Source organism: Magnolia sinica, chromosome 8 (genome assembly GCF_029962835.1).
Source record: "Magnolia sinica isolate HGM2019 chromosome 8, MsV1, whole genome shotgun sequence".
NCBI lineage: Eukaryota > Viridiplantae > Streptophyta > Magnoliopsida > Magnoliales > Magnoliaceae > Magnolia > Magnolia sinica.
Window position 1 is genome coordinate 7,111,056 of NC_080580.1, and position 24,870 is coordinate 7,135,925.

A 24,870-nucleotide genomic window follows, 5' to 3' on the forward strand; every position below is an offset into this window, starting at 1 on the left:
GATTTGGATCTTGCGCGTCCGATCCAATCAGCTCAGCAATGATCCAAATACAAATTGGCTAGGGCTGTAAATGGACCAGGCCTGGGGTCATTTCGGGTCGTAGAGCTGCTCGGGTGGGCGCAAATCGGCAAATATTATTAAAAATATAAATTGATTATGTTGGGGCCCAAAACCAGCACTTAAAACACTATAAATTAAAGAACTACAAAATGATGGATTATAATACTAATAATGTAATTAAGCTTAACCAAAACTACATATCACATGTTCCATTAAAGCTCTTCATCAATTCAAACAAAAACATGTTTATTTCTCTTAAATCGACGCCGTTGAAGCCCGATTTTTGGATCAACGATAAGTGAAACGGGTAAAGAGAAAGATCGGGCTCCTGACCTTGTGTTTGCCATCAGACCACACCAGCGAACCAGACACCGTCGCATCCGTTGGTAATTCTCCAACGACCGTCACAACGAAATCTTGCTTCTCACTTGACGATTTGAAAGATAGAACAGTTGGAACAACAGTGACCTTTATAGCTTTCAATTTGGACGTAACGGTCGCTTTGTATGTGGAATTCGCCGGGCCAACGTTCGTGACCGTTCTTGAAAATTTTATAGTGACTGGCGAGCCATCTTTGATGAAAGCCGTCATCAAAGGGTAGTTGAAATCTCTCACAGTGATGTTGGATACATCAGGACGATGGCTATTATCGCCGGATATGAGTTTGATTTTATCTGAGTTGTAGCCTTGAGCACATAACATTTTTATGTAGTCAGCTTCATCCGCATCGTAAACTAGACCAGGATCAACGGCCCTCAGCGGATTGATCTGGCCCGCCCTGTAGGCGAATTCGCCATATGGGTTTTTAGTAGAATTCAAGGGAGAAGCTATGGAAGCAAGGACAAAAATAATGTAGGTTAGAATAATAATGTAAAAGCATTGAGATTTTATGTCACGCCCTGAAATTTGGTGTCCGAGTTGGCCAGGCCCGAGCCCGAATTCCAGGACTGTGAGTTGACTTTAAACAAATATACACAACAACCCACATTATTTTCATGATTTTTACGACAATCAGAGTAACTAAAAGAAGTCAAAGTAATTATCATTAAATAACATCAACAAATTAATCATTGAATATTTAATTACATTGATATAAAAAATAATAATAATAATATGCATTGAACTTTAATTAATTTCTAAATAAAGAAGGGAAAAAAATCTTCAATCTTGCCTAACTAATTCTTTATGTACAAACCCTGCAAAATAATCTATACGGGTATGAGCGCGACGGCTCATATGGTCACATCATTCCCAAAATTGAAAATTCTACGTTAACACCAATACAACTCAATAAATAAATATGATCAATTACGAGTATTGAATCGGCATTTTACATGACAACAATAACAATTTGTTTTTCATAATAACAAAATAAGATAATACAGTCATCTAAAATCATTTCTGATTTAATCCAGGGCAGAGCACCCGTGTATGTTGATCCTTTTAGGGAATGACCCTCGGCAAAGCACCGGTGTTAATCCTTTTAGAGAATGACCCTCGGCAGAGCACCTGGTGAATAAACTTTTACGGTAAATACCCAGGCCAGAGCACCCGTGTGTGTTGATCATTTTATGGAATCACCCAGGACAGAGCACCCGTGCCGATCCTTTCGGGAATGACTCTAGGCAAAGCACACGTATCAAAATAATATAATGTTCCTTTTAGGGCAGAGCACCCATAATATAATTAAAAGTATTTAACAATAATCAAATGAATTTATTCCACATATTAGAAATCAAATAAATGCATTCTACATCAAGTAAAACCAAAATTAAATGTCTTAAATCAGCAATACGAAATAAATAATTAATGAAATGAAAGTATATAATAATGTAGTCATTTTAATCGGAAAAATCACCTACCTGATTTAGTGTGACAGATCCCATGTATGATGGCTGGAAATTACGTGTAGACAATCTGACTCGGTTCTAATACGAAGTTTAACATACTTTTACAAAAGGCGACTCGGTGTATCCGTTGATGTCTTCCAATACTAAGATGTAAGTTGAATATGAGGCTATGAAACGGTGGAGATCAAAAGCCATTATGGAGAAGGAAGGTTGTGCCTGTGAAAACGGAACAAGTTTTCGCTTCGAAAGGAACTTGCGTTGGATGCTCAAGTTTTCAATTTTGATGGATAGGCTAGGCAAGGTCCACTAGTGATGGTTAGAGAGATCTAAGTTGTTCATCAGCTTTGCAAGATAATGATAGATTGTGAACTTAAAAATGAAGAAGATCTGAATCTTTAGTGGCCCGCATCAAAGGTTTTTAGGCAAAAGATTTCAAGGGCTAGGGTTACTCGAGGGTCCAAATCTATTGGATAGTTTAGATTGAGGAGTAGGTCCCACCATGATGATGGCATGCATGGTGGATGGGTTCATGTTCGCAACTGTACGGCGAAGAAGAGGGAAAGAGAGAGAGAGAAAGTCGTGGAGAAGAGGTTTGGTTGTGGGGTGACATGCGTCAGCACGTCGCTTGTTGTTTTGGTTTTTTTTTATGCATGGTGGGCCCCATAAGGATGACATGACAAATCCACTCTGTCCATTTATTTTTCCAAATTAAGTTAAGGCATTAGCCTAAAAATGAGGCTGATCCAAGGTTCAAGTGGGCCACATCATAGGGAACAGTGGAACCCACCGTTAAAAAAAATGGAGTGTTATATTTTACCCCCTTAATAAAATTTCGTCCCTAAAATTTACTAGACTAATGTTTGTCATCGAATCTCATGAAGTGTATGCAATTGGCGGTGCTTGCGTTGGCTTTTTCTCTAGTTTTGTCATTCTCTTAAATGGTGGCTGACATACCTGAGTGTTGAAATTTGCTCCTACTTTGGTGGTGTGGTAATGTATCATTGAGCTGACGTGAGTGTCGTGAAGACCTATGATGTTGCCATTGTTGCCATTGTTGATGTAGTTGTTGAGATTGTCAATGTGGTAATGTAGCCTCGTAAAGTTGAATTATATTGTTTAAAGGTTGTGTCGTGGTCAAGTGTATACATGGGTTTGAGGTCGTGGCGCATGGCTCCTTGGACATGTCTATTAATGCCAGGTGGTCTAACTTGTTGATGTGGCTGCTGAGGTGGTCTTAGAATATCCTGTGGATGGCCCTTGCTATTGTAACCACGGTGGAGGTCGTTGATGTAATTCTCAAAATCGTTGCGGCAATCCCTGTGGATACAATGGAGATGAGCTCAAGGAATGGTTGTGCTGAAGAGTAAAGTGGAGATTGTCTGTGCATGGATGGTGGTACATGCTATGGAGGTGGCTGGTAGATTTGTTGAGGCGTGGGTTCTTGACTTAGTGGTTAACAGAGACGAGGCGATTATTGACGTTGAGGCGCAAATGCTCCTTGAGTCTCTAAATATAACGGTTATCGGGGTAAAAATGAAAATCATACTGGTACTGGAATTGAGGCGTTCGGCATAGATGTGCAATGTGATCTTCATATCTTTAGTTGTAGTAGACTACCATGTTATCTCGGTCAGGTCTAACTCTTTTACTAAATCTATCATACCTAATAATCTACCAAGGCTTAAGAATCTCTTAAGGCTTACTTAGTTACTCTTAGCTACTTACTCGCAATTAATTTGTTCCCAAGGGTATCGGGTATAGGTGTTTATGATGGAATGTTGTGACTCGATCGTATCGCTCAAATATAATCTACCATTAATTGGACAAGAATTTTTTTATTTTTAATAATAATAAGTACGTTGAAGATTTTGTAGCATTGCAAGGAAGAGTAGATAGTCTAAAAGACTTACACATGAAGATCAAGAGAATAAGAGCTGTGATATGTACTAATGTTGTAGTGTAAAAAATTCAGATTATGAGGATATCGTTCCTGCTAATGTTTCTAGTATTTGTAAGTATTGGATTGGTCTAAAACTTTTTAAATCGATGTATCTATTAGTCTATTATACCTCTATAAAATTTCAGCTGAATCCAAAGTTTATAAAAAATCCTAAAATTCAGAAAATTAGGTCTATCCGGAAGCGAACGATTTTTAACTAGTATACATATAAATTAAAATCGGTATAGGAGAAACCTAGATTTATATTTTTGTATTATTTTTCTATAAAACTACACTTGTTAATCTATGACTAACATTTTGAATCGCCTTAAAGAAGTTATAATTAATTAGTTATGATTTTTATAATTTACATGTTTTATACTTATTATTGTTGTCCAACTCCTCGTACTAGGCTAAAAATTCTTTAAAATTTTCTTAGAGTCCAGTTTTGGGCTATTAGTTCAATGTCAAGCCTAATTAATATCATATTTGATATCACACAGATACATAGGTTTTTTAAGTTTATATTTTATTTTTATTTTCATTTTATTTTTTATCACAAAAGCAAAAAATCTTATATTTAGATCTCTAATTCAATCTCTATCATAGGTCCTCAAATTAATTCTAGCCTAGGCTTAATCTAACCATTAGTGTAACATATATCAAAGGTCCTCGTGAGAATCTAAAACCTAAGCTCTGATACCAATCTATCATACCCCGAAATTCGATACCCAAGTTGGTCAGGCCTAAACCCAAATTCCTGGACTGTGAGTTGACTTTAAACAAAATATACACTACAACTCACATTATTTTCATAATTTTTACGGCAATCAGAGTAACTAAAACGATTTAAAGTAATTATCATTAAATAACATCCACAAATTAATCATTAAATATTTAATTACATTGATATTAAAATAATAATAATAATATACATTAAACTTTAATTAATTTCTAAATAAAGAAGGGAAAAAAATCTTCTATCTTGCCCAACTGATTTTTCATGTACAAACCTTGCAAAATAATCTATACGGGTGTGAACGCGATGGCTCGTAGGATCACATCATTCCCAAAATTGAAAATTTTACGTTAATACTAATATAACTTAATAAAATAAATAGGATTAATTACGAGTATTGAATCAGCATTTTACATGATAACAATAACAATTTATTTTTCATAATAACAAAATAAGATAATAAAGTCATCTAACATCCTTTCTGGTTCAATCCAAGGCAGAGCACTCGTGTGTGTTGATCCTTTTATGGAATGACCCTCAGCAGAGCACCGATGTTAATCCTTTTAGGGAATGACCCTCGGCAAAGCACCTGGTGAATAAACTTTTAGGGTAAATACCCAGGGCAAAGCACCCGTGTGTGTTGATTGTTTTAGGGAATCGCCCAGGGCAGAGCACCCATGCCGATCCTTTCAAGAATGACCTTGGAAAGAGCACCCGTACCAAGTTGATCTTTTCGGGAATGACCCTGGGCAGAGCACCCATATCAAAATAACATAATGGTCCTTTCAGGATAGAGCACCCATAATAGAATTAAAAGTATTTAACAATAATCAAATGAATTTATTCCACATATTAGAATTAAATAAATGCATTCTACATCATGTAAAACTAAAATTAAATGTCTTAAATCAGCAATACAAAATAAATAATTAATGAAATGAAAGTATATAATAATGTAGTCTTTTCAATCAGGAAAATCACCTACCTGATTTAGTGTGACAGCTCCCATGTATGATGGCTAGAAATTACATGTAGACAGTCGATTCAGTTTTAGTTATACAAAGTTTAACATACTTGTACAAGAGGCGACTCGGTGTATCCGTTGATGTCTTCCAATACTAAGATGTAAGTTGAATCTGAGGCTATGAAACCATGAAGATCAAAAGCCATTATGGAGAAGGAAGGTTGTGCCTGCGAAAACGAAACGAGTTTCCGCTTTGAACGGAACTTGCGTTGGATGCTCAAGTTTTCAGTTTTAATGGCTAGGCTAGGCAGGGTCTACTAATGATGGTTAGAGAGGTCTAAGTTGTTTACCAGTTTTGCAAAATAAGGATAGATTGTGAACTTAAAAATGAAGAAGATCCGAATCTTTAGTGGGCCGCATTAAAGGTTTTTAGGCAAAAGATTTCAAGGGCTAAGGTTTTACTCGAGAGTCCAAATCTATTGGGCGGTTTAGATTGAGGAGTGGGTCCCACCATGATGATAGCGTGCATGGTGGATGGGTTCATGTGTGCAACTGTACAGTGAAGAAGAAGGAAAGAGAGAGAGTGAGAGTCATGGAGAAAAGGTTTAGTTATGGGGTGACGTGTGTTGTTTTGGTTTTTTTTAATGCACGATGGGCCCCACAGGGATGACATGACAAATCTACTCCATCCATTTATTTTTCCAGATCAAGTTAGGGCATTAGCCCAAAAATGAGGCTGATCCAATGTTCAAGTGGGCCACATCGTCGAACCCACCGTTTAAAATAAAATAAAATAAAATAAAAAAGGAGTGTTACATTTTAAGACAATGTGACTCGGACTGACTCATCTAGTCATAAGTCGAATCGTAACTCAACTGAGTCGATGTGTAGCTCAACTGTTTCAGGTCGAATTACGCTCTATTTCTCAACCTTACTCATGGGTCTGAGCTAAATCAAACTCCACCGAGTCCGAGTCGACGCCGGATCATCCGAACCGTTCGATCATTGTAGCACATTCGATCGACGTCGTGAATCTTATAACTCAATACAATAAGGATTTATAGCTAATGGGCCATCAGAATGATCACCTGTAGTCATCAGAGCAGATCGAATAGCATCAGGAGACCATTTTGGATGAAACGATTTTACATAGGCAGCTACACCAGTTGCATGTGCACAAGCAACGGACGACCCGGATGACATGTTATACTTCACCGAGCGTGGATCAAGGCCGTATTCTGACATTGGCGCTTTCGGGGACCATGCTGCCAAGATGTCGACCCCTGGAGCGGTTAGATCTGTCGGCAATGAAGGGACCGAAACGAACATCAATGTATTGTACATGAATCGAAGTATGTCCGTATGTATATTATCAGCATTGATGGTTGATGGGCCATGCTAACCTATCATGGGCCAGGCCTAGCTCGCTGTGATCTAGGCTTTCTCTATTTTCAAGCCTGTTGAACTAGAATACTAAATGATTCAAAGAGCACTCGTAGCTAGAGCTGTGCACGGAATGACTCGACTCGTCAGACTTGACTCGGCAGACTCATTTAAACCTGACTTAACCCGAACCGAGTGGGTGAGTTGATCCGAACCAAGTAGACTTCGTCCAATACGAACTCAAACCAGGTCAAGTTCGGGTCACTCTGTAATCAACTCAACTCGATCCGAAACCCGACCCATGTGTGTACCCGACTCGACCTGAACCGAGTGGGTGAGTCAATCCAAACCGAGTAGACTTTGTCCAATCCGAACTCCAAACAGGTCGAGTTCAAGTCACCCAGTAACTTGACTTGACTCGATCCAAAACCCGACCCATGTGTGTGTAACCACATATTTGATGTTTCAGATTTGAGATGCCGTTTAGGTCATGAAGAGGCTGCAATTTCAACAAGTGCACCTGGGTTTTGAATTGTGATTTCAGCCCGTGGATGCTCGTTGCACTTGACCTGACTCGATGCTGGCTCAACCTGACTTGGTACCTGTGACCGGGTCGAACTTAGTCTGGATTAGTCCAGGCCAGACCCAGACTTGGATCAGGTCAGACATGACACTTGGTACTGTGTCAGGTTGAGTTCAGGTTAGGTCTGTTTCAAAGCCCGATCGAAACGGGTCAGCCCTAATTCGGTCTGACTCTCCATGCCTAGCTCTACTCTTAGCTTAGTGTGCCCGATTAATAAAGGCTTAACATGTAGGCGTGGGCTCGACCCTCAGACCTAGTAGTCTAGCCCAAGAACTGGACAGGCCAGGCCTGAAGACTAGATAGGCCCGTTCCATTGACTACCCTACCAGGACGTGGGCCCACATACTATACCTGATTAATACATGGGCCATGCATGGGACTGTTGTAAGGCCTGTCTATATGTGTGTGAACTTTCAAATTTCAATGGGTAGGTGTGGCCCATCTCTACCTTGAGAATTTCCGGTGTGACGAAGTTCGGTCCTCTGCCCGACATCCAAGTAACGAAGGGAGCCGTAGGATCGAAAGCCCCTTTAGATGTGCTGATCTTGGCCACCGGATTTCTATTCAAAATCCATAAACAAGATGCTATTATCATTATTATGAATGAAAGAAAATAATTTTAAAAAATAAATAAATAAATAAACGAGTGTCGTATGCACATATACACCTCCTATTTGTCCAAATCCAGATAGCGGGAATCCCGTTGCATATTTTGAAATGGGATTTCAAAATCTCCTTCTGTAATATGTTTTGGAAGGTTTGCTAAGCCCACACGCGTGTGCAATAAAGCTCATGTACGTGCCACACATGTGGGATATGTTGAGATCCAATTCATCCATTAGAACCGCACCAACATATTGACTATTTCATTGAGTGATCAGATGGGCCACAAGTTTCAAAAAAATGTACGGCTCTAAAACTTGGCTGAAGTTTTCTAACCCATCCATCTATTTCGATATTGGGGCCCACATGCTGATTGGTTCAGATTTAATTTTTTGAAAAACATGTAGAATGTGGAACCATCTTGATGGATGGATTAGATCTTGTACGTATTTGCCATTCTGGCACGTGTGGCGTGTACACGACCTTTATTGCAAACGCGTGAGCTCTTAGCAAAGCTCCTAGACGTCCAGAGATGGAAGCGGATCCTGTCCCTGTTGTCGGAAGCTGTGGGGCCCATAGAGATGCCTGTGATAAATCCACTCCGTCCACCAGTTTTTCAAGGCCACAATACGACAGGATTCTAAAAACGTGCAGATCCAAAACTCATGTGAGCCATTTTACATAAAACAGAAGGGATTGAACAACCACCATTAGAAACTTTGTGTGGGCCAGATAATTTGTTTTTTCCGGAAGAAATTTGTATCTACAGTTTATCTGAGTGTTAATAACCCTATGAACGGTTTGGATGGCATATGAAGATCATGGTCAGCTCCGGTAAGGTTTTAACGATGGACATTCCGTTCCCACTTTCTTGTTTGGTGTGTCCCACATGAGATTTAGATCTTCCTGAATTTTAATTTCCTATAATTACATGGTATTTCAAAACTGATGGTCGGAGTGGATTTGTCAAGGAAATCTCTGTGGGCCCAACACCGTCCATCAGTTTAGAAAACCCTCCAGGAGGTGACCATGATGTTTATATACCATCCAACGCGATCATAGCGTTATTACCGCTCAGATAAACTGTATGCACAAATATCATCTTCATACGAAACTTTCGTGGCCCCCACAAAGTTTCTAACGGTGGGCGTTCAATCCCTGATGTCTTGTTTCGCCCCACCTGATTTTTGAATCCCCTGATTTTTAGATTCCTGCTCTATTGTGATCTTGAAAAACTGATGGACGGAGTGGATTTTTCACGGGACTCTCTTTGAGCCCTACACAGCTTCCGACAACAAGGGGCACAGTCAATCCGCGTCGGATAGGGATATAGTGTACGCACACTCACTACACAAACTATCCGTCCATTAGGTTGAAAATAAACCTTCAATCTCAATTCTAAACTTGGTAAAATATTGGAAATCGGGACTGTTCATCAGGTGGGCCCCACTACAAACATTCACTGGCCTAAGAATCTCAATCATCTAAAGTGGAGAATTGGCCATTTCCTTTCACATTGTTCATTTTCTCTTGTAACATACGCGGCCCACTTTTGGTTGGTGGATCGGCATCCTTATGGGATTATTTATGATGGGCCCCACCTTATATATGAACGGACCTGATCTCAGAGAAAAATCTGGAAAAGGCTCAATCTAGAATTTAGAAGCTTACTTGGTCGTCATCAAGTACTGCTTGACCTTATGGTTGTCCTCCTCGCTGATCTGGGCCGTTGGGAGAGGAAAAGAGAAGGCAACATCAGGGAAGAAATTGTTCATCAGCATCGGGATATCGCCTTTGACGGCATGATCACAGACGAGGATCTTGCCCTTTACCAGTTTTCTTTCCAACGGTACGATACGATACGTGATAATCCACAATTCAAATTCAGTACTAGGAATACATTTTGGAACCGTGGATCTGTGACCCAGAAATCAAATTTTATTTATTCAATATTGGACGGACCGGATTGAACGTGCATGTGAATGAAAATATGCAATGAAATTTCAAGAATCCATTTTGAGAATTTTACAAAGATATGAAATTTACATTTTGATACTCCTTTTGAAAAAAAAAAAAAAGTGTACAAGATCACCCTCCAATCTAATTATTCGTGTGACATCTAGTGGTTATAGTGGATTTCCTAAAATCACCATGGTGGGGCTTTCGAAAATAAAGGGTGAATGTCTCTCCCCCAACTATTTTCTTTGGTGTGGTCCACTTGAATTAAAAGTCATCTTAATATTTTAAATCTATGCCTAAATCAGGATTCAACAATTAATGGCCAGAGTAAATGTTACTTAAACATCATGGCAGGCCCCACACAAAATTAAAATGACATGACACTCTGCCTTGGATTTTGATGAGGACTACCATTAGGGGTGTACATCGAGTTGAACCGAGTGGAGCTGACCTCAGCTTGACTTGGCTCGGCCACTAGCTGACCTAGCTCAAACTTGGCTCGGTTCGGTCCATGAGCCTAACTGGCCAGCTCGGCTCAGCTCGATTTAGTCAGCAGCTTGGGCTTATTCGAGCCAAGTTCGACCATGCAGCATTTTCACAAACACATAGACTGAACCTTCAAAATCTCATTATATGTAAAATAGCAATAGTGGTTTTATAGGTATTTTATCAAACACCCCTCTAAGCAACATAAAAATCAAGAAAACAAAAAAAGAAAAAGGCATTTATTTCATATACATACCTTCCTTTGCACCAGCCACACTTAGTCAAGTCATTTCATCAAACACTTGATGAGCAACATCAATATCAAAGTAACTGAGTCACCCAATTGGTTCGATCCAAGTTTGATTCGAGTTGGATTTGATCCGAGTCGAGTCGAGCTGGGGCCAGCTCGAACTCGACTCGAACTCATTTTCGAGCTCAAAAAATCATTCGAATCGAGCTTTTTCGAGTCAAGTCGAGCGAGCCCATTAACCCAGGTTATGCCACTAATGCAGTTGAGTCTGATTATGTTTGAGCCGTAAAGCTGGTTTGCCCATTTGTACTTGACGACTGTCTGTACGGGTCGTGTGACGCAAAAATCTGAAACTTTGGGAGGGCATAGGCCTCATCGAGCTTGTTGTCCATCGTGGACGACGAACTCAAACGACGCCTGGAAGCAGACGATTCGCGCCGTCCAGTCAGCACTTGTAAAGTGCAACTCGCCCTAACTTTGGCCAAAAATCTGAAATTTCAAAACAAATGGCCCCGCCACTTAGGATAGTAATTTGGGCATTTCAGCCGTCGGATCTCATCCAAATTGGCACCAAGTGTCAAAGGTATTTCCTTGCCTTCGTCCACCAAATCTGACCCTTAATCAAGTAACGGCGACCGTTGATCGCAAATCGAACCCCTGCAACCAATTGCCGTATCCGTTTGCCACCAAACTTCGGACAACCCCTCATCAGGCTATGGGACACCTATCTTATGGCATAGACGGTCCAGGGGGCTACTAAGACCACCCCAAACACTAAAAGTACCCCCACCAAGGGTATAATTATTTGGACTAGCATACCCAGGGTCAAATGGACCAATTTCCAGGCTTTATAAGCCCAAAAACCTCCTTCCCTCACTCCCATACGAATTTCAGCAAAGGGAGAGAGAGAAGAGAGAGTAGAGAGAGTGTGTAGAAGAGGAAGTGCCCAAGGAGAGCTGAAACCTTGAAGGAACCCCTCTCACCTACTCCAACCACACACCTGGGATCGCAACTCCACCGCCATAGCAGCGGTTGTTGCTCATTGGGAAGTAACCACCCAACTCTCCCGTAGTTTTTCTTATATTCTAAGCCACTTGCATGTGTCCTAACATGCAAACTCAATTGGCACAGGACCCCGGCGCATCAACTCACGAGTTTGGTACCCTTAGGACGACTTCACAAGCCCTCAACGACCCCTAGGTGCGGACCATTATCTTTATGTGACCAATTATAAAACCTAGGCTGAAGTTAATGATTGTAGTTGTTGAAATTGCTGCGCATGAGTGATTTGTAGGAAATCCATTAATGAATTCTCCTTGTGGGCCGCTTAAACATGCATAGGGAAATCAATGCTCAACCCCAAGTCAAATAGACTAGGCTGAATTGAACATTGCCTTCCACCCATAATTTTCCTTCTTATCATGAAAGATTGAAGTTGGAACATCCCCAATTTTGATTGAACTTAGAATTTGTGCTGCATGTTTATCTATGCATCTAATTTTACTCGAATGTTTGCCGTTTGATACATGCATGACTAAATTTCATGCAAATAAGGTAACATGTGATCCTTTCTTTATCATTAGGAAATATAACCCTGTATGCATGAATGTCTAGTTACTGCCATTAGAAGTAGCTCACAACTTCTGTTATGTTACCTTGCAACCTAAGTCATGATTATATGCATGCTTTGAATTCTTTTGTAATTGAGAATAGTTCATAATTGTCTTTAAATGTTAAGAGGTATAACCCCTATCTCTAGGTTGGCCAATGAAACTACAAGATCATGTGAGCAGCCTTGCTGGTTGGGTTGTCCCATGGCCAAACTGACCAATTTGGGGCGAACACCAATAGACGACAGTAGTAGGACTACGTGGGATGCTCGTACCCAATGTCGTGCATTCCGTGCTCGCTTGAATTGGACGGATTGGTCCACTAACTGACCAACCATGTTCATTAACCATGTTTGATCATGCCTATTTGGAATCTGAATCACACCACGCTCATGGACGCATACTGACAACCGTTAAAAAATGATCGACAAGCCTCGTGAGCCGGGCATGGTGGAATGAGACACTATACCCGAGCTGCTGGCCTACGCTGGGGTGGTGAGCCTCCCTATACTGACCACGAGTGAACCCACCTTCCTAGCACTCCTCGTGTGCATTCATTGGGAGTGAGGAACCTGATGGGATCAAGGACCGTGAGGCCTAAGCCTCACAAATTGATAAGGGCATTGACTTCGTCGTGGTGTTACAGTTTCGCCAATTTGTTGGATGAATGAACATAACTAAACACCTGGCTAACATGTTCATGATCGCAACGCATTAGCTAGGTTGGCGACTCGGCAGTTGAAGTCACAATGAGAGAGTGTTTGTCATATGCGAACGTTAGACGAAGTCGCTCGATGGAGTGTTGTTGATGAGAGCATGCATCATTCCATAATACATGCATACACACTAAAAAGAGTAGTTAGGAATCTATGCTTATATGCTTTTCATTAACATCGCCTTTGGAATTGATATCTTGTGTAACTCATTGATAATGGCACCCACGGAGTTGATCACTCATTCCCACTCTGGGATGGTGTTTTAAAACACCAACCAGACCTTTCTTTAGATGCAGGTGTCACCGAGCTCGACGCGCTGGACGGGTCGAGCATAGATGAGGAAGAGGAGCTTTCCTATTTCTAGCTTTTAGGCGGATCTCCATATACCGCTTAGGGTTAACGATGGGTCATTGGGTGAGGGGATAGTTGCATACCAGTTTTGGACTTTGTATTTTGTATATTTTGTTGGGGCGTCGCCTCGTGCGTCCCGTATGATATTTCCTTTGTTGGATTTGTACCTACTTAGCTGTGTTTTATTTCAGTGACTTAGGTGTGGGTTGCGTTTCATGATTCATTTGACCCCTCTACTGCTCATTTCGTTGACTATACCTGAAATTACTAACCCTTAAGATATAAGTGGCACCCAGGAACTTGGGAGTCGAGTATTGCTCGACCCCCAAATTTCAAGGTGTTATACACACACGCAACCATACTATTTCCACTCCTACATCAGATTTGTTGAGATTTGGTTTTTTGAAAAAAAATATTTCAAATATTTCAAAATTATAGGATTTTGCCGCCAAAACGATTTTTAGGAATTTCAAATGGAAAAGTGCGGTGTGTGCTTTTATCCCACAGTGGAAATGATAGGAGAAGATTTAGGGTTTATATGTGGATGTGTGTGTAGTATTCTTACTTGAAGCTTTGGAGATTGAGACGCTTGGGTTGTGGGCTCGGGTGTGAGTAGTGTGGCTGTAGTGGCGCTAGTTGGTGCACTTTGCACATGGACATCGTGTCGCCCCTCATAACCTTATGCGAGATGGTGCGAGTGATCTAGTAAGAGCCTAGGTGCTGAAAACGGATGGACCATAATGATCTAACGGTCAAATCTTCCGATCCGACGACCAGAAATGGCTGAAATTAATGATCAACGGTCAAAAACGTTTTTCAAACGTTCTGAACCATTGATGGCCACCAAGCAACAATCCACTCCCTAATGCCTATATAAACTATACCATTCCAGTCCAAATTTTATCATCTCAAAGTTACATCTCTCCTCATCCATCAGATCTTAAGGATTGCATCTCCATTTTAGAATAATGTTACATTATCATTTTGATTTTGCCAGAAGATTTGATACGTTAAAATTATTCCTAAGTGGACCCTTCGTGATTGCTAAACGCATGATCCAAACAGGCTTATCTTATCCTAGAAGTAATTCATCTATTCCCATCAGCAATTTGATAAGAGTGTGAATCACACTTCAAGGATAGCATATATTTAATGCGATTCCCCGTGGTGAAAGAAAATAAATAACTTTATTTTATTTTATTTTTTAGTATTTCCAACACATTTTCCAACAAATTCTACTCCTCTCTTTTTAGTTCTGGCCAGCCCTAAGCTGCTGTAACGTATCGGCCGATATCTTGAAAACCTTAGTGAGCACTTCATCCGGTATGTTAGACCCGAAGAGAGCCAAAGGCAGGGCGAGCGTGTCGGCATTCGAGCTAGCAAAGGCCGACATGCCGCAGGCCTTTTTCGTCTTATCAAAGTTCGCTTGGTAGTGAGACAATCCCTTAGGGCGTGTTTGGGCACTGGGATTAGAAGGGATTGGGTGGGATGGAATTGCATCTGGTCCCGTGCCAATTCCACTCCATGTTTGGGGAGGATGGAAAAGCTGTCCATGGAATTGCATTGGGTCCGATGCCAATTTCACTCAATGTTAGCAAGTTGTGTAGGTCCCACTATGATGTGTAGGTTAGATCCACACCGTCCACCCATTTTTTGAGATTATTTTAGAGCATGGGCCAAAAAATCTGGTTAATCTAAAGCTCAGGTGGACCCCACCATAGAAAGCAATGGAGATTGAATACTTACCATTGAAAACTTCAATGGGGCTATATAAGTTTTGGATCTACCTCATTTTTAGGCCCATGCCATAAAATGAGGTTACAAAACAAATGAACGGTCTAGATATAACACATGTGTGTTATTCTCAATAATTTCGAATGATGGTTAGTATATCCATTCAATGTATCACCGGATTACCAACAAAGCATGGAATTATTCTTATCCCATGGCAACAGGGTAATTATGTTTTTTGAATTCCATCCCACCGAATCCCTTCCAATCCCAACGCCCAAACACGCCCTTAGGAAACACGAACACATCGCCCTTTTGTAGAACATTCTTGTAGAGCTTTCCATTACCGTCCGACACACCGACTGTAAGCACACCGTCCATCACGAAAAGGATCTCGGCCCCCCTTGGGTGCGTGTGGGGTGCATTCACAGAACCTGGTGGGAACTCGAGTAGCTCCAACGACAGCCCCATGCCATTGAGGGCTGGGAATTCATGGACGGATATGATCTTCTGGCCTACGGCGCCATTCGATGAGGGTGCACCTCCACGTAGGCCAGTGTACGTGAAGAAGCCACCATCGATCTTATTCTCATCCACACCATCAGGGACCGCGAAGTCTTCGAGGAGCTCAGGGTCCGCCGCACGGATCTCGATGAAAAACAACAGTGCAAGGATTGCGAGGATGGATTTTGGGTGGGCCATTTGATTACTGAAGTGTGTGAGACGTTTGAGGGTGTTTTGGGTATTTATAGGGAGGTTACGTTGCTGGATTTGGGCATGCATTTTTTTCATGATCAAGTGAGATAAGTGCATGGGACTCTTCTCGTGCAAGTAGTTGTATGTGGACTTGCCTGCTACCACATCGGCTATCTGGACCGTCCATTAGGTCCAGTCTGATCTCTTCCCCACTGTATGCAGTCGGATTCTTCTCAATATCTGTGATTATCAGACCAATCTTCTACAAAATATATGTATCGTGATACCACTGGATGGTTATGATCATCTGATCGGTATGATTCTTTAAAGTCAGGCTATGAAGAGTTGGTCGAGCTTAATGGACGGTCAAGATATGTGATACGGATAACTTCGAGCTTAATGGACGGTCAAGATATGTGATACGGAAGATTAGTAGATATCAACCGTTGGTAGATATCATCCATGGGTAGTTCGGACGCAGATTGCGTGGGACCCCAACATCACGTGGCTACGCGGTGCAAGGACTCTGTGGGACCGACTGTGATGCATGTGTCTTATCCACGCCGTCCATCCATTTTCCTAGTTCATTTTAATATATGAGCCCGAAATTGAATGATATCCAACGCTAAAGTGTACCACACCATAGGAAACAGTGGGGATTGAATGCTCACCGATGGAAACTTCTTGAAGAGACCTCGGAAGTTTTAGATGAAGCTGATATTTGTGTTTTCCATTAATCTAGGTTTGTGTGACCTTATGAACAGATTGGACAACAAATAAATATCGGTGTGGGCCCTAGAAAGGTTTCAGCTGTGGACGTCATTATCCCCACTTTTTCCTATGGTGTGGGCTACTTGAGATTTGGATATGTTCCAATTTAGGTATCATGCCCTTAAATGATCTGTCCAAAAAGATGGACGGCATGGATAAAATACATACATTATGGTGGGCCCCACATTGTGCTGACACCACGTAGATACGTGATGTTGGGGTCATCATTCCATCCGATCATTAAGTGGGCCGCACGTGCATGAAGCCATAGACATTTGTATATATGAAAACAACGGTCTTACATGCGAGATGCGTGTGTTGTCCAATTGAGTTTGGAACGGCATATTTTGTAGGAAAGAACATACGTACGGATGAAGTGGACCCGAGCTTGGGTCAGGCTAAGATGACTTGAACCACAGCCCGGCCCACAAATTCACCTGGCCCACAGGTTGAGGTAATAGGTCCAAACCCTCTCCAAAGCTGGGCCAGGTGGCCCGTTTGGGCCGTTGCCTCCACTATATACAATGTCATCCTGTGGTGGATAATGCACATAGATAGATCAACGGTACATGTGGCTTTTGTTTTAATCCTGATGGTCTAAATTGACGGCCCACCTCATGGGAGCTGACCATGAGGTCGAGCTGTGTGGGCCCCACTGTGATGTGTGTCGAACATCTACCCCATCACCCAGATGCACCATTCCATGATGGGCCACAGGCTTAAAAATCAAATCAATCTATGACTTGGGTGGGCCACACCACATACAACAGTGGAGAGGGCTTACCCTCTTGTTAAAAAATTCATAATCATTTATTGGGCCTACTGAGATGTGGTTCACAAATCAAGCCCATCTATTGTGTGTGTCCCACTTGGATGAGGGGTCAGACCAAGTTTCAGCCGCTTCCAAAACTCAGGTGGACTCCACCAAGTGCTTTTATATGTTTTATGAATGTTTTGTATGATTTTAAATGGTACGACCCACCCAACCTGTGTACGTCTGTCATAGGATGGGCTTGGGCTTAATTTCAGGTCCAAAAATTAAACGGGCCATGCTAGGCTGACATCAACCCAGACCGAGCTTTCCGCACAACAGCCCCAGCAGAAAGATAAAATAATTGAAGATCCTTATCCTGATTATGGTCAACTTAGAGATGATCTATGGGAGGCCAAGCCAACGGCTTGGATCCAACCTTCAATTTCAAATATTTCTATATCAAAGACGTAATTACGTATTTACAACATGGTCAGATAGAAACTTGTGGCTATCCCTTCCAAATCTAACGGGTCATCGGACTGGATTTTGAATTATTTAGCCGGGTCCATCAGATCAGGCCTGTCCAAAAAACTGATATATGTGGACAATCATCAATTGATCCACAGTACATATGTGGCCCATCTGATGTGTTGATCATCTGATTTCTGCAATAGTCTAAGCTTCCGCTCAAGCTAAACCCTTTGGACGGGTTGGATGTCGTATACACATGACACAGTTGCAACCATCTGTACGTGCTAGTTGGAACGTTTCTTAGCCGTCTAACACGTGAGATTTCCCAACATTTTTAAGTTTGGTTGAACAAGATTTCTAAATCGTGTTTGATTTGGTTGAAAAATACTCACACGTGTTTTGGTTGGTGAAGGTTTACTTGTAAGTTGGGCTGGACTTGGAATAATTTAAATGGAAATGGAATTCTTAGTCTCTTTTAGGTAGGACACGGTTTGAAATTGGCCATTCAGTCCTCCTACTCTTATTCATTTACATACGTATTGACTTAATTACTTTAATTTTTCCTACGTGGGTGTGTGTTAGGGAAAGGTCATATGATGTCGACCTCACGGAAGCTTCTCATAAATTTGCGTTATGTGGGCCCCACTATGATGTATGTTGAACATCATGGTGTGCATTTGGTGGGTCCCTTCTATGTTATGTGACGTCTCAAAGATCAACTGTATGGGAACTCTTGTGGTCTATACAATTTGAAACCACGTGAAATCATGCCTAAAATATCTAAATGCATTTGGTGGGGGAACACCTGAGTTATATGATGTTGACCTCACGGGAGCTTTTGATAAATTCACGCTGTGTGGGCCCCACTATAATGTATGTTGAATATCATGGTGTGCATTTGGTGGGTCCCCTCTATGTTATGGGACGTCCTAAAATTTAATTTATTGGAACTGTTGTGAGCTATAGAATTTGAAACTATATGAAATCATGCCTAAAGCATCTAAATGCATTCGGTGGGGAGCACTAGAGTTCTGAAATGACCGAAAATTTAGTGTGACCCCTCATCCAAATGTGACACACATAATGAATTGTTGGATGTCTGAACCACATCTAAGTGGGCCCTATAAACAATCAGACAAATTTCAATGGATGGGCATATGCTTTCAACTATTATCTATGGTGTGACCCACGAAAAATAAAAGGCCTAATTTTTAGGCTCATTACTCGGAAAGGATGCATCTAATTGATGGTGTGAATATCTGATACGCATTAAGGTGGGACTCACAGAACTCCACCTCATGGGAAGTCATGGGGACTTCCATGCAGGTCGAGTTCTGCCGGCCCACTATATATACGTGTTGGACATTCACACCATCAATTATATGCACCCTTCTATGGTGGGTCATTGGCCTAAAAATCAGACCAATCAACATATGTGGGCCACATAATAGACAACCATTGAGAGTGGATGTCCACCCATTGAAACCTTATTGTTTATATGGCCCATGGAGATGTGGGGCATGGTTTAAGACTCGGATGAGTAGGGCATGGTTTAAGACTAAAATGAGTCTTCTGTGACCAGCCCAAGTTCGACTTACACTCAGTTAGACCCCACCAGTTTGATGCCACAAGTCACACCCAACTTGGCTGAGTTGGGCCAATTCAAACCTAGCTCTGAGTGAGTCCCAACTCAACTTAGGTTGGGTATGGTCTAAGAGGATCCATGTAATTTAGGTATAAAAATACTGTGGGTTTGCACTCGTACTATCTTTAAACATAACACGGCTCAATAAATATATGTTGAATGTACGGGTCGGTCTCAGCTGGGTTTGGACCTAGTCCTGGTCTAGGTCAGGTTTGGGTTGAGTCGTTGGTTTGGTCCAAATTGGACCCATTCAAAATTGGGAATGCAGTAGGTCGGATCAGGGTCATGGTGAGGTTGATTTTGGAAGGCAGCCATCCTAACAATTTAGTAATTAGGGTGAACTTTCGGATACTTTCTCCAATGAGTCGAACTTGAGATCCATACCCATTTATTGCCCAGTCAGGTATCATGACATGTCAGGTCAAACCAACCCATCTGCCTCTATTTGTATGTATAGATGAAAAAAGGTTTCAAGCTTTATGGGACCATCCCAAATTCCCACGTGGGCTACCCCACCAATACCTACCTAGAGACAGATGGTCCTGTGGAGGGCGCTGCAGTTGGGCATGAGACCAAAATGGAGGTAGATTAAAGGTTTAAGTCGGCCACACCACAAGAAGCAATGGGGATTAAAAGTTTGTCATTGAAAACCTCTTTGGTTGCACAGAAGTTTTGGATCAACTTGATAATTATATTTTCCCTTCATATAGGTCTATGTGTTCTTATGAATAGTATGGATGGCAAATAAACATCACAGTGGGCCTAGGAAGTTTTCAATGGTAGGAATTCAATCCTTATTGCTTCCTTGGTGTAGTCCTCTTGAGCCTTCAATCTGCCTCTTTTTTGGGCTCGAGCCTTAAAATGATATTTCAAAATGGATAAACAGCGTTGATAAAACATATGTCATGGTAGGCTCCACAGTTCCAATCAATTTACTACTGAAATATTTAAATATGCACAAAATAAGGTGAAAGATTCATAGAACACATGTGGGGCATTTTGGAAAGTGCATACATAGAGTTGTCAGGTACATACATGCCACGTCTTTAAGGTGTTTGAGCATTGAATCAAACCACACCAATATTGGAAAAGATATAAAATAGAAAAAAAAAATATAAATAATTGATAAAATTATATAATTTTATTTGCTATTTAATAATATAAATACTGTTGACGCAGAAATCTGGTCGATCGTGCCTCACTTCCTGTTAGCTGGAGTACCTGCGATTTATTAGAAAATAAGAGAAGATATTAGAGGCGCCGGTTAAGGTTGGAGACCCTCTGATGCCTAAGTCAGGTAATTTTACAGGAGTAGTAGAAGAATCGGGATATTTGTTGTATACAAGGTTGTATGTACCTTTCACCTTTAAAAGTGTTTCTCTTTATAGTTGAAGAGGGGCGGTGGTGTACATGGAGATATCCCTACTTAGTAGGAACATATTGTACAAGGAGTTGTATCTCAAAGGCACTGCGGATATCTATCTGAGATCTTCGCTGAGATCTCGGACAGATCTCTTCCTTAGAATCTGAGTGGTCAGAATTGCGGTACATGGTCGAGGTTGAGCATACAAGGCGGCCTACAAGGCCGTCCCAAGAAGCGGTTTGCCGACTTGGATTCTGTAGTAAGCCATGGTTGAGTATTTCCTGAGCATATGATAGATGTCCGACTTGCCGACCTACCCTTGGAGGTCAGGTCAAAGGGTGGAGGTCAAGCTCATTTCCTTAGTAGAACGCAGGTGAGGTAGGGATAACCGTCCTCTTCTCCTTACTTATACGAAAGGGGGGCCCTTTCGAATGTAGCGGCTCAGAAATGGATGGGATCGTTGAAGGGCTCGGCATTTGATGGACACGGAGATACTTCATCTTCTGGTGGCTAAGCTCATAGGGCAGGCATCTCTCTCCAATAATGGGTTGCTGCTTTTCTGGTTGTTGAAGAACTCCTTGGTCGTGGCTGGCACTGACTGACCATACGACGAGTACATATGACTGAGCTGACCTCATACTTATAACCAGCTTATTTTCACCCATAACAAATACAATATAATTTAATGAATTTTTCTTTAATAGCTGAAAATAGAACATAGATTATGTAAATAACTTAGGTTGAATGGTCTTAAAGACCATCTACTAACCAGTCATATAGGTTTTATTGGTTGTGATTAATTTTCGATGGTTTAACTTATTTTGATAACTGATTGGACTCAAGGAGTTTGTTTGTCTACTATAAGTTTTTTATATATATCATTTTGTATTAGTTCTCCTCCTTTTGTAATTAATTTATTCATTGTTGAAATAGTATTAAGTATGGTGACGCAAAGTTGGCGATCAAAAGCTACTTATGTGGCTTAACCGTCCAACATGTCATTGATGAGATTGATTTGGGGTTAATGGTTAGCCTATTTGAATTTAACAGTATCTTTCCTAACAAGAGTATGGTTGTACCCTGTTTCTTGTAATTTCTTTCATTTGCAAAGCCTGAGGAACCATCAGGTTAGAAAACTCGGACATCATGGCTACGAGTTTATTCATTGATGAAGAATATAAAATTTGGTTAAATTATAATGATGGAATCATCACTCAAGAATTGTCCGAAGAAGTTGTCTATTTATTCACTTTAATAATACAATTGCATCATCTTATGAACAAAATTTAATATGAAGTTACCAATTAGTGGGTTCCAAACAGCTTGAATAGGTGGATTCACTTTAGATTGGTCATGTACTCAAAATCATATTAATTAACGACGACTCATTCAAGTGCTACAAGGTTAACTACATTTTGACTATGACTCATGGTAGCAAATTGGATTATAATTAACTTACTTTTCTTTTTCTCTTTTTCACACACGCACCATCACACCCACACACATCACATGTGCACTTAAACTAGGGCTAACGGTTGGGCAACTTCAACCCGACTGACCTGTAACCGACTTGACATTAGGTTGGAATCTGACAGGATGTATCAAGTTTAGTCTTAGGCTTGGGCTATACAAACATTAACTCGATAAAACTTTGGTTGGGCTCAGGTTGAGGTCTCGGGTTGCCAAACCCAACCCGAACCCGATAGATATAAGTTATAAATTATAATTGAATGTGGATTGTTTGTGTTAAAGGCACATGAAATTTTATTGTGGTCGGGTCTCATTGGTCTACGTCATTTATGATTACTCAAGCTAACAAGATACACCGGATTTTTCTTTCCCAAATGGATTGCATGCTACACAACACAACTTTTAAAGTAGTTGTCTTATTTTTTAGCTTGCTTGTTTTTAAAAAAAAAAAAATGAAATTTTTTATAACAAATAATTACATATATAATTAATAAAATCATAAATACAAAAATAAGACATGTATTGAAATATAATAGACTAATGTAATAATGAAAATATTATAATTTATCCACTTGATAAACCCAACCGAGCCCCTTGGTATGGGCTTGGAATGAGAATTCCTAATCTGAGGTTGGATTGGGTTAGAGTTGATGTATATTAACATTGGGTTAGGTTAGGGTTGAGCACTGACCTAACCTAACTTGCCTAACTTTCAGCCCTAACTTGAACCTATAACCCATCATTTCAGTGTTAAGTCTGCGACTGAGCTATGAATAGGGACCCAACTGGATTATAATTAAGTCTAAGCAGTGTTGGATTAGTCATGCCCATGGTTTAGAAAGCCAAATTCTAAACTCAGTCCATATCCAGCTAGGTCGAATCAACCACTCAATAAAGAGTCTATTTCAATTTTCTCAATATCTAATTAAATTAAAAATATTCATTTAAAATACTTAGACTTAGGTAAAATGAAAAAAAAAAAAAAAACACTTTGGATTGTTCCATTAGGTGGCCCACCGATGGCCCCACCATCATACCACATTGGGCTTCTCAGTCGGAGAGAATAGATAGGTGGACGTTCCCGGTAAGAATGTTAATCTAACGGCTAGCATTGCCCCATTGGCTGTGTTCTTCCTAACTGAGTCATGGACCATAAGATGGACGGTTGTCATGCCTTCATTCATCACGCGGGTTCGGTGGGCCTTTTACTTCCCTGAAACACGAGATTCACGAGGGCTTCATTTTCAACGCTGACGTGTCCTTCACCGCACGCCCCGAGTAACGACTGCCCGTAGGTTACCCCCACCATGTCGGCATTTTTCTTTCGAGGACTGGAATATTCCACATCACCTGTTCTACACGCTTGCGTAGAACACCCAGGTCTGTGGGGCCCACAATGTTGTAAGTGTGAAATCCACTCCGTCTATCAAGTTCCACCCTAGATTTTAGACCCTGATACCAAAATCAGATAGGTCCAAGAGCCAGATGGGCCGTACAACATTGAACAATGGGATGATATGTCAACCATAGATTTTCTTGTGAGCCCAGCATGGTATTTGTCTTTCATCACACCGGCTAATCACGTGTGACTAGCTGCCTGATTAAAAAAACTCTGGCGGGCTATACCAATTGGAACTTAGCGGTTTTTGGAGTAATTTCACAATGTTCCTACGAGTGTGGGCCATATAATATTTTAATTGAGCTTATCTTCTTCTTGTACGGTCAAAATAGTGTTAATCGACTGATGGACGGAGTGGATTTACATATAAGACATGGTGGACTCCACAGAGCCTGAGTGTTTTTGAGCACTAAAAGACAGGTGTTGTTGGCGATTGCTTTCCTCCTTTCGATTCTCACGCGGCGTTTTCACACAGCTTGGAAGAAAGGTCCCCGGCGACGCCAATTGCGTCCTGCCCTGCCTGGACAGACTCGGTCCAGCCGTCCTCTTGGGGCCCACCATGATGTATGTGATCTATCCACACCGTTCATCCCTTTTTTAAGATCATTTTACGTTTTGATCCCGAAAATAAGGTAGATCCAAGGATCAATTGCGTCCTGCCCTGCCTGGACAGACTCGCTCCAGGTATAGGCTCCTGGGGCCCACCATGATGTGTGTGATTTATCCACACCGTTCATTTAAAGATCATTTTACATTATGATCCCGAAAATAAGGTAGATCCAAGGCTCAAGTGGACTACCACCATTAAAAACCTTCTGCGAGCAGTAGAAGTTTTGATTATTTGTATTTTCCCTTCATCCAGGTCTATGTGACCTTATGAACGGGTTGGATGGAAAATAAATCTCAGATGGCCCTTAAGAAAATTTCAACGGTGAGAATTAGGAGGCTTCGATCTGCTTATGTCCTAAAATGATTTTTAAAAATTGATGGACGGCTTTTATAAAACACATAAAGATTCCCTGCCTGAATCAAGTTAGTACAGGCAGGGCAGTACGCAATCAGCGTCGAGACCCAGGG

The 24,870-nt window shown here is 41.1% G+C and overlaps 2 protein-coding genes across 2 annotated transcripts; both read right to left on the reverse strand.

Moving 5' to 3' along the window:
• Positions 1-348: 348 nt before the first annotated feature.
• On the reverse strand, positions 349-6,896 carry LOC131253816 (subtilisin-like protease SBT4.3). Its single transcript, XM_058254952.1, has 2 exons — positions 6,641-6,896; positions 349-887 (listed from the first exon to the last, which is right to left on the reverse strand). The coding sequence occupies exons 1-2, from the start codon at positions 6,894-6,896 to the stop codon at positions 349-351; spliced, it is 795 nt and encodes a 264-aa protein (XP_058110935.1).
• Positions 6,897-9,788: 2,892 nt separating this feature from the next.
• LOC131253817 (germin-like protein 9-3) lies at positions 9,789-15,926 on the reverse strand. The gene is made up of 2 exons (XM_058254953.1): positions 15,529-15,926; positions 9,789-10,038 (listed from the first exon to the last, which is right to left on the reverse strand). The coding sequence occupies exons 1-2, from the start codon at positions 15,924-15,926 to the stop codon at positions 9,789-9,791; spliced, it is 648 nt and encodes a 215-aa protein (XP_058110936.1).
• Between the last annotated feature and the right edge of the window lie 8,944 nt (positions 15,927-24,870).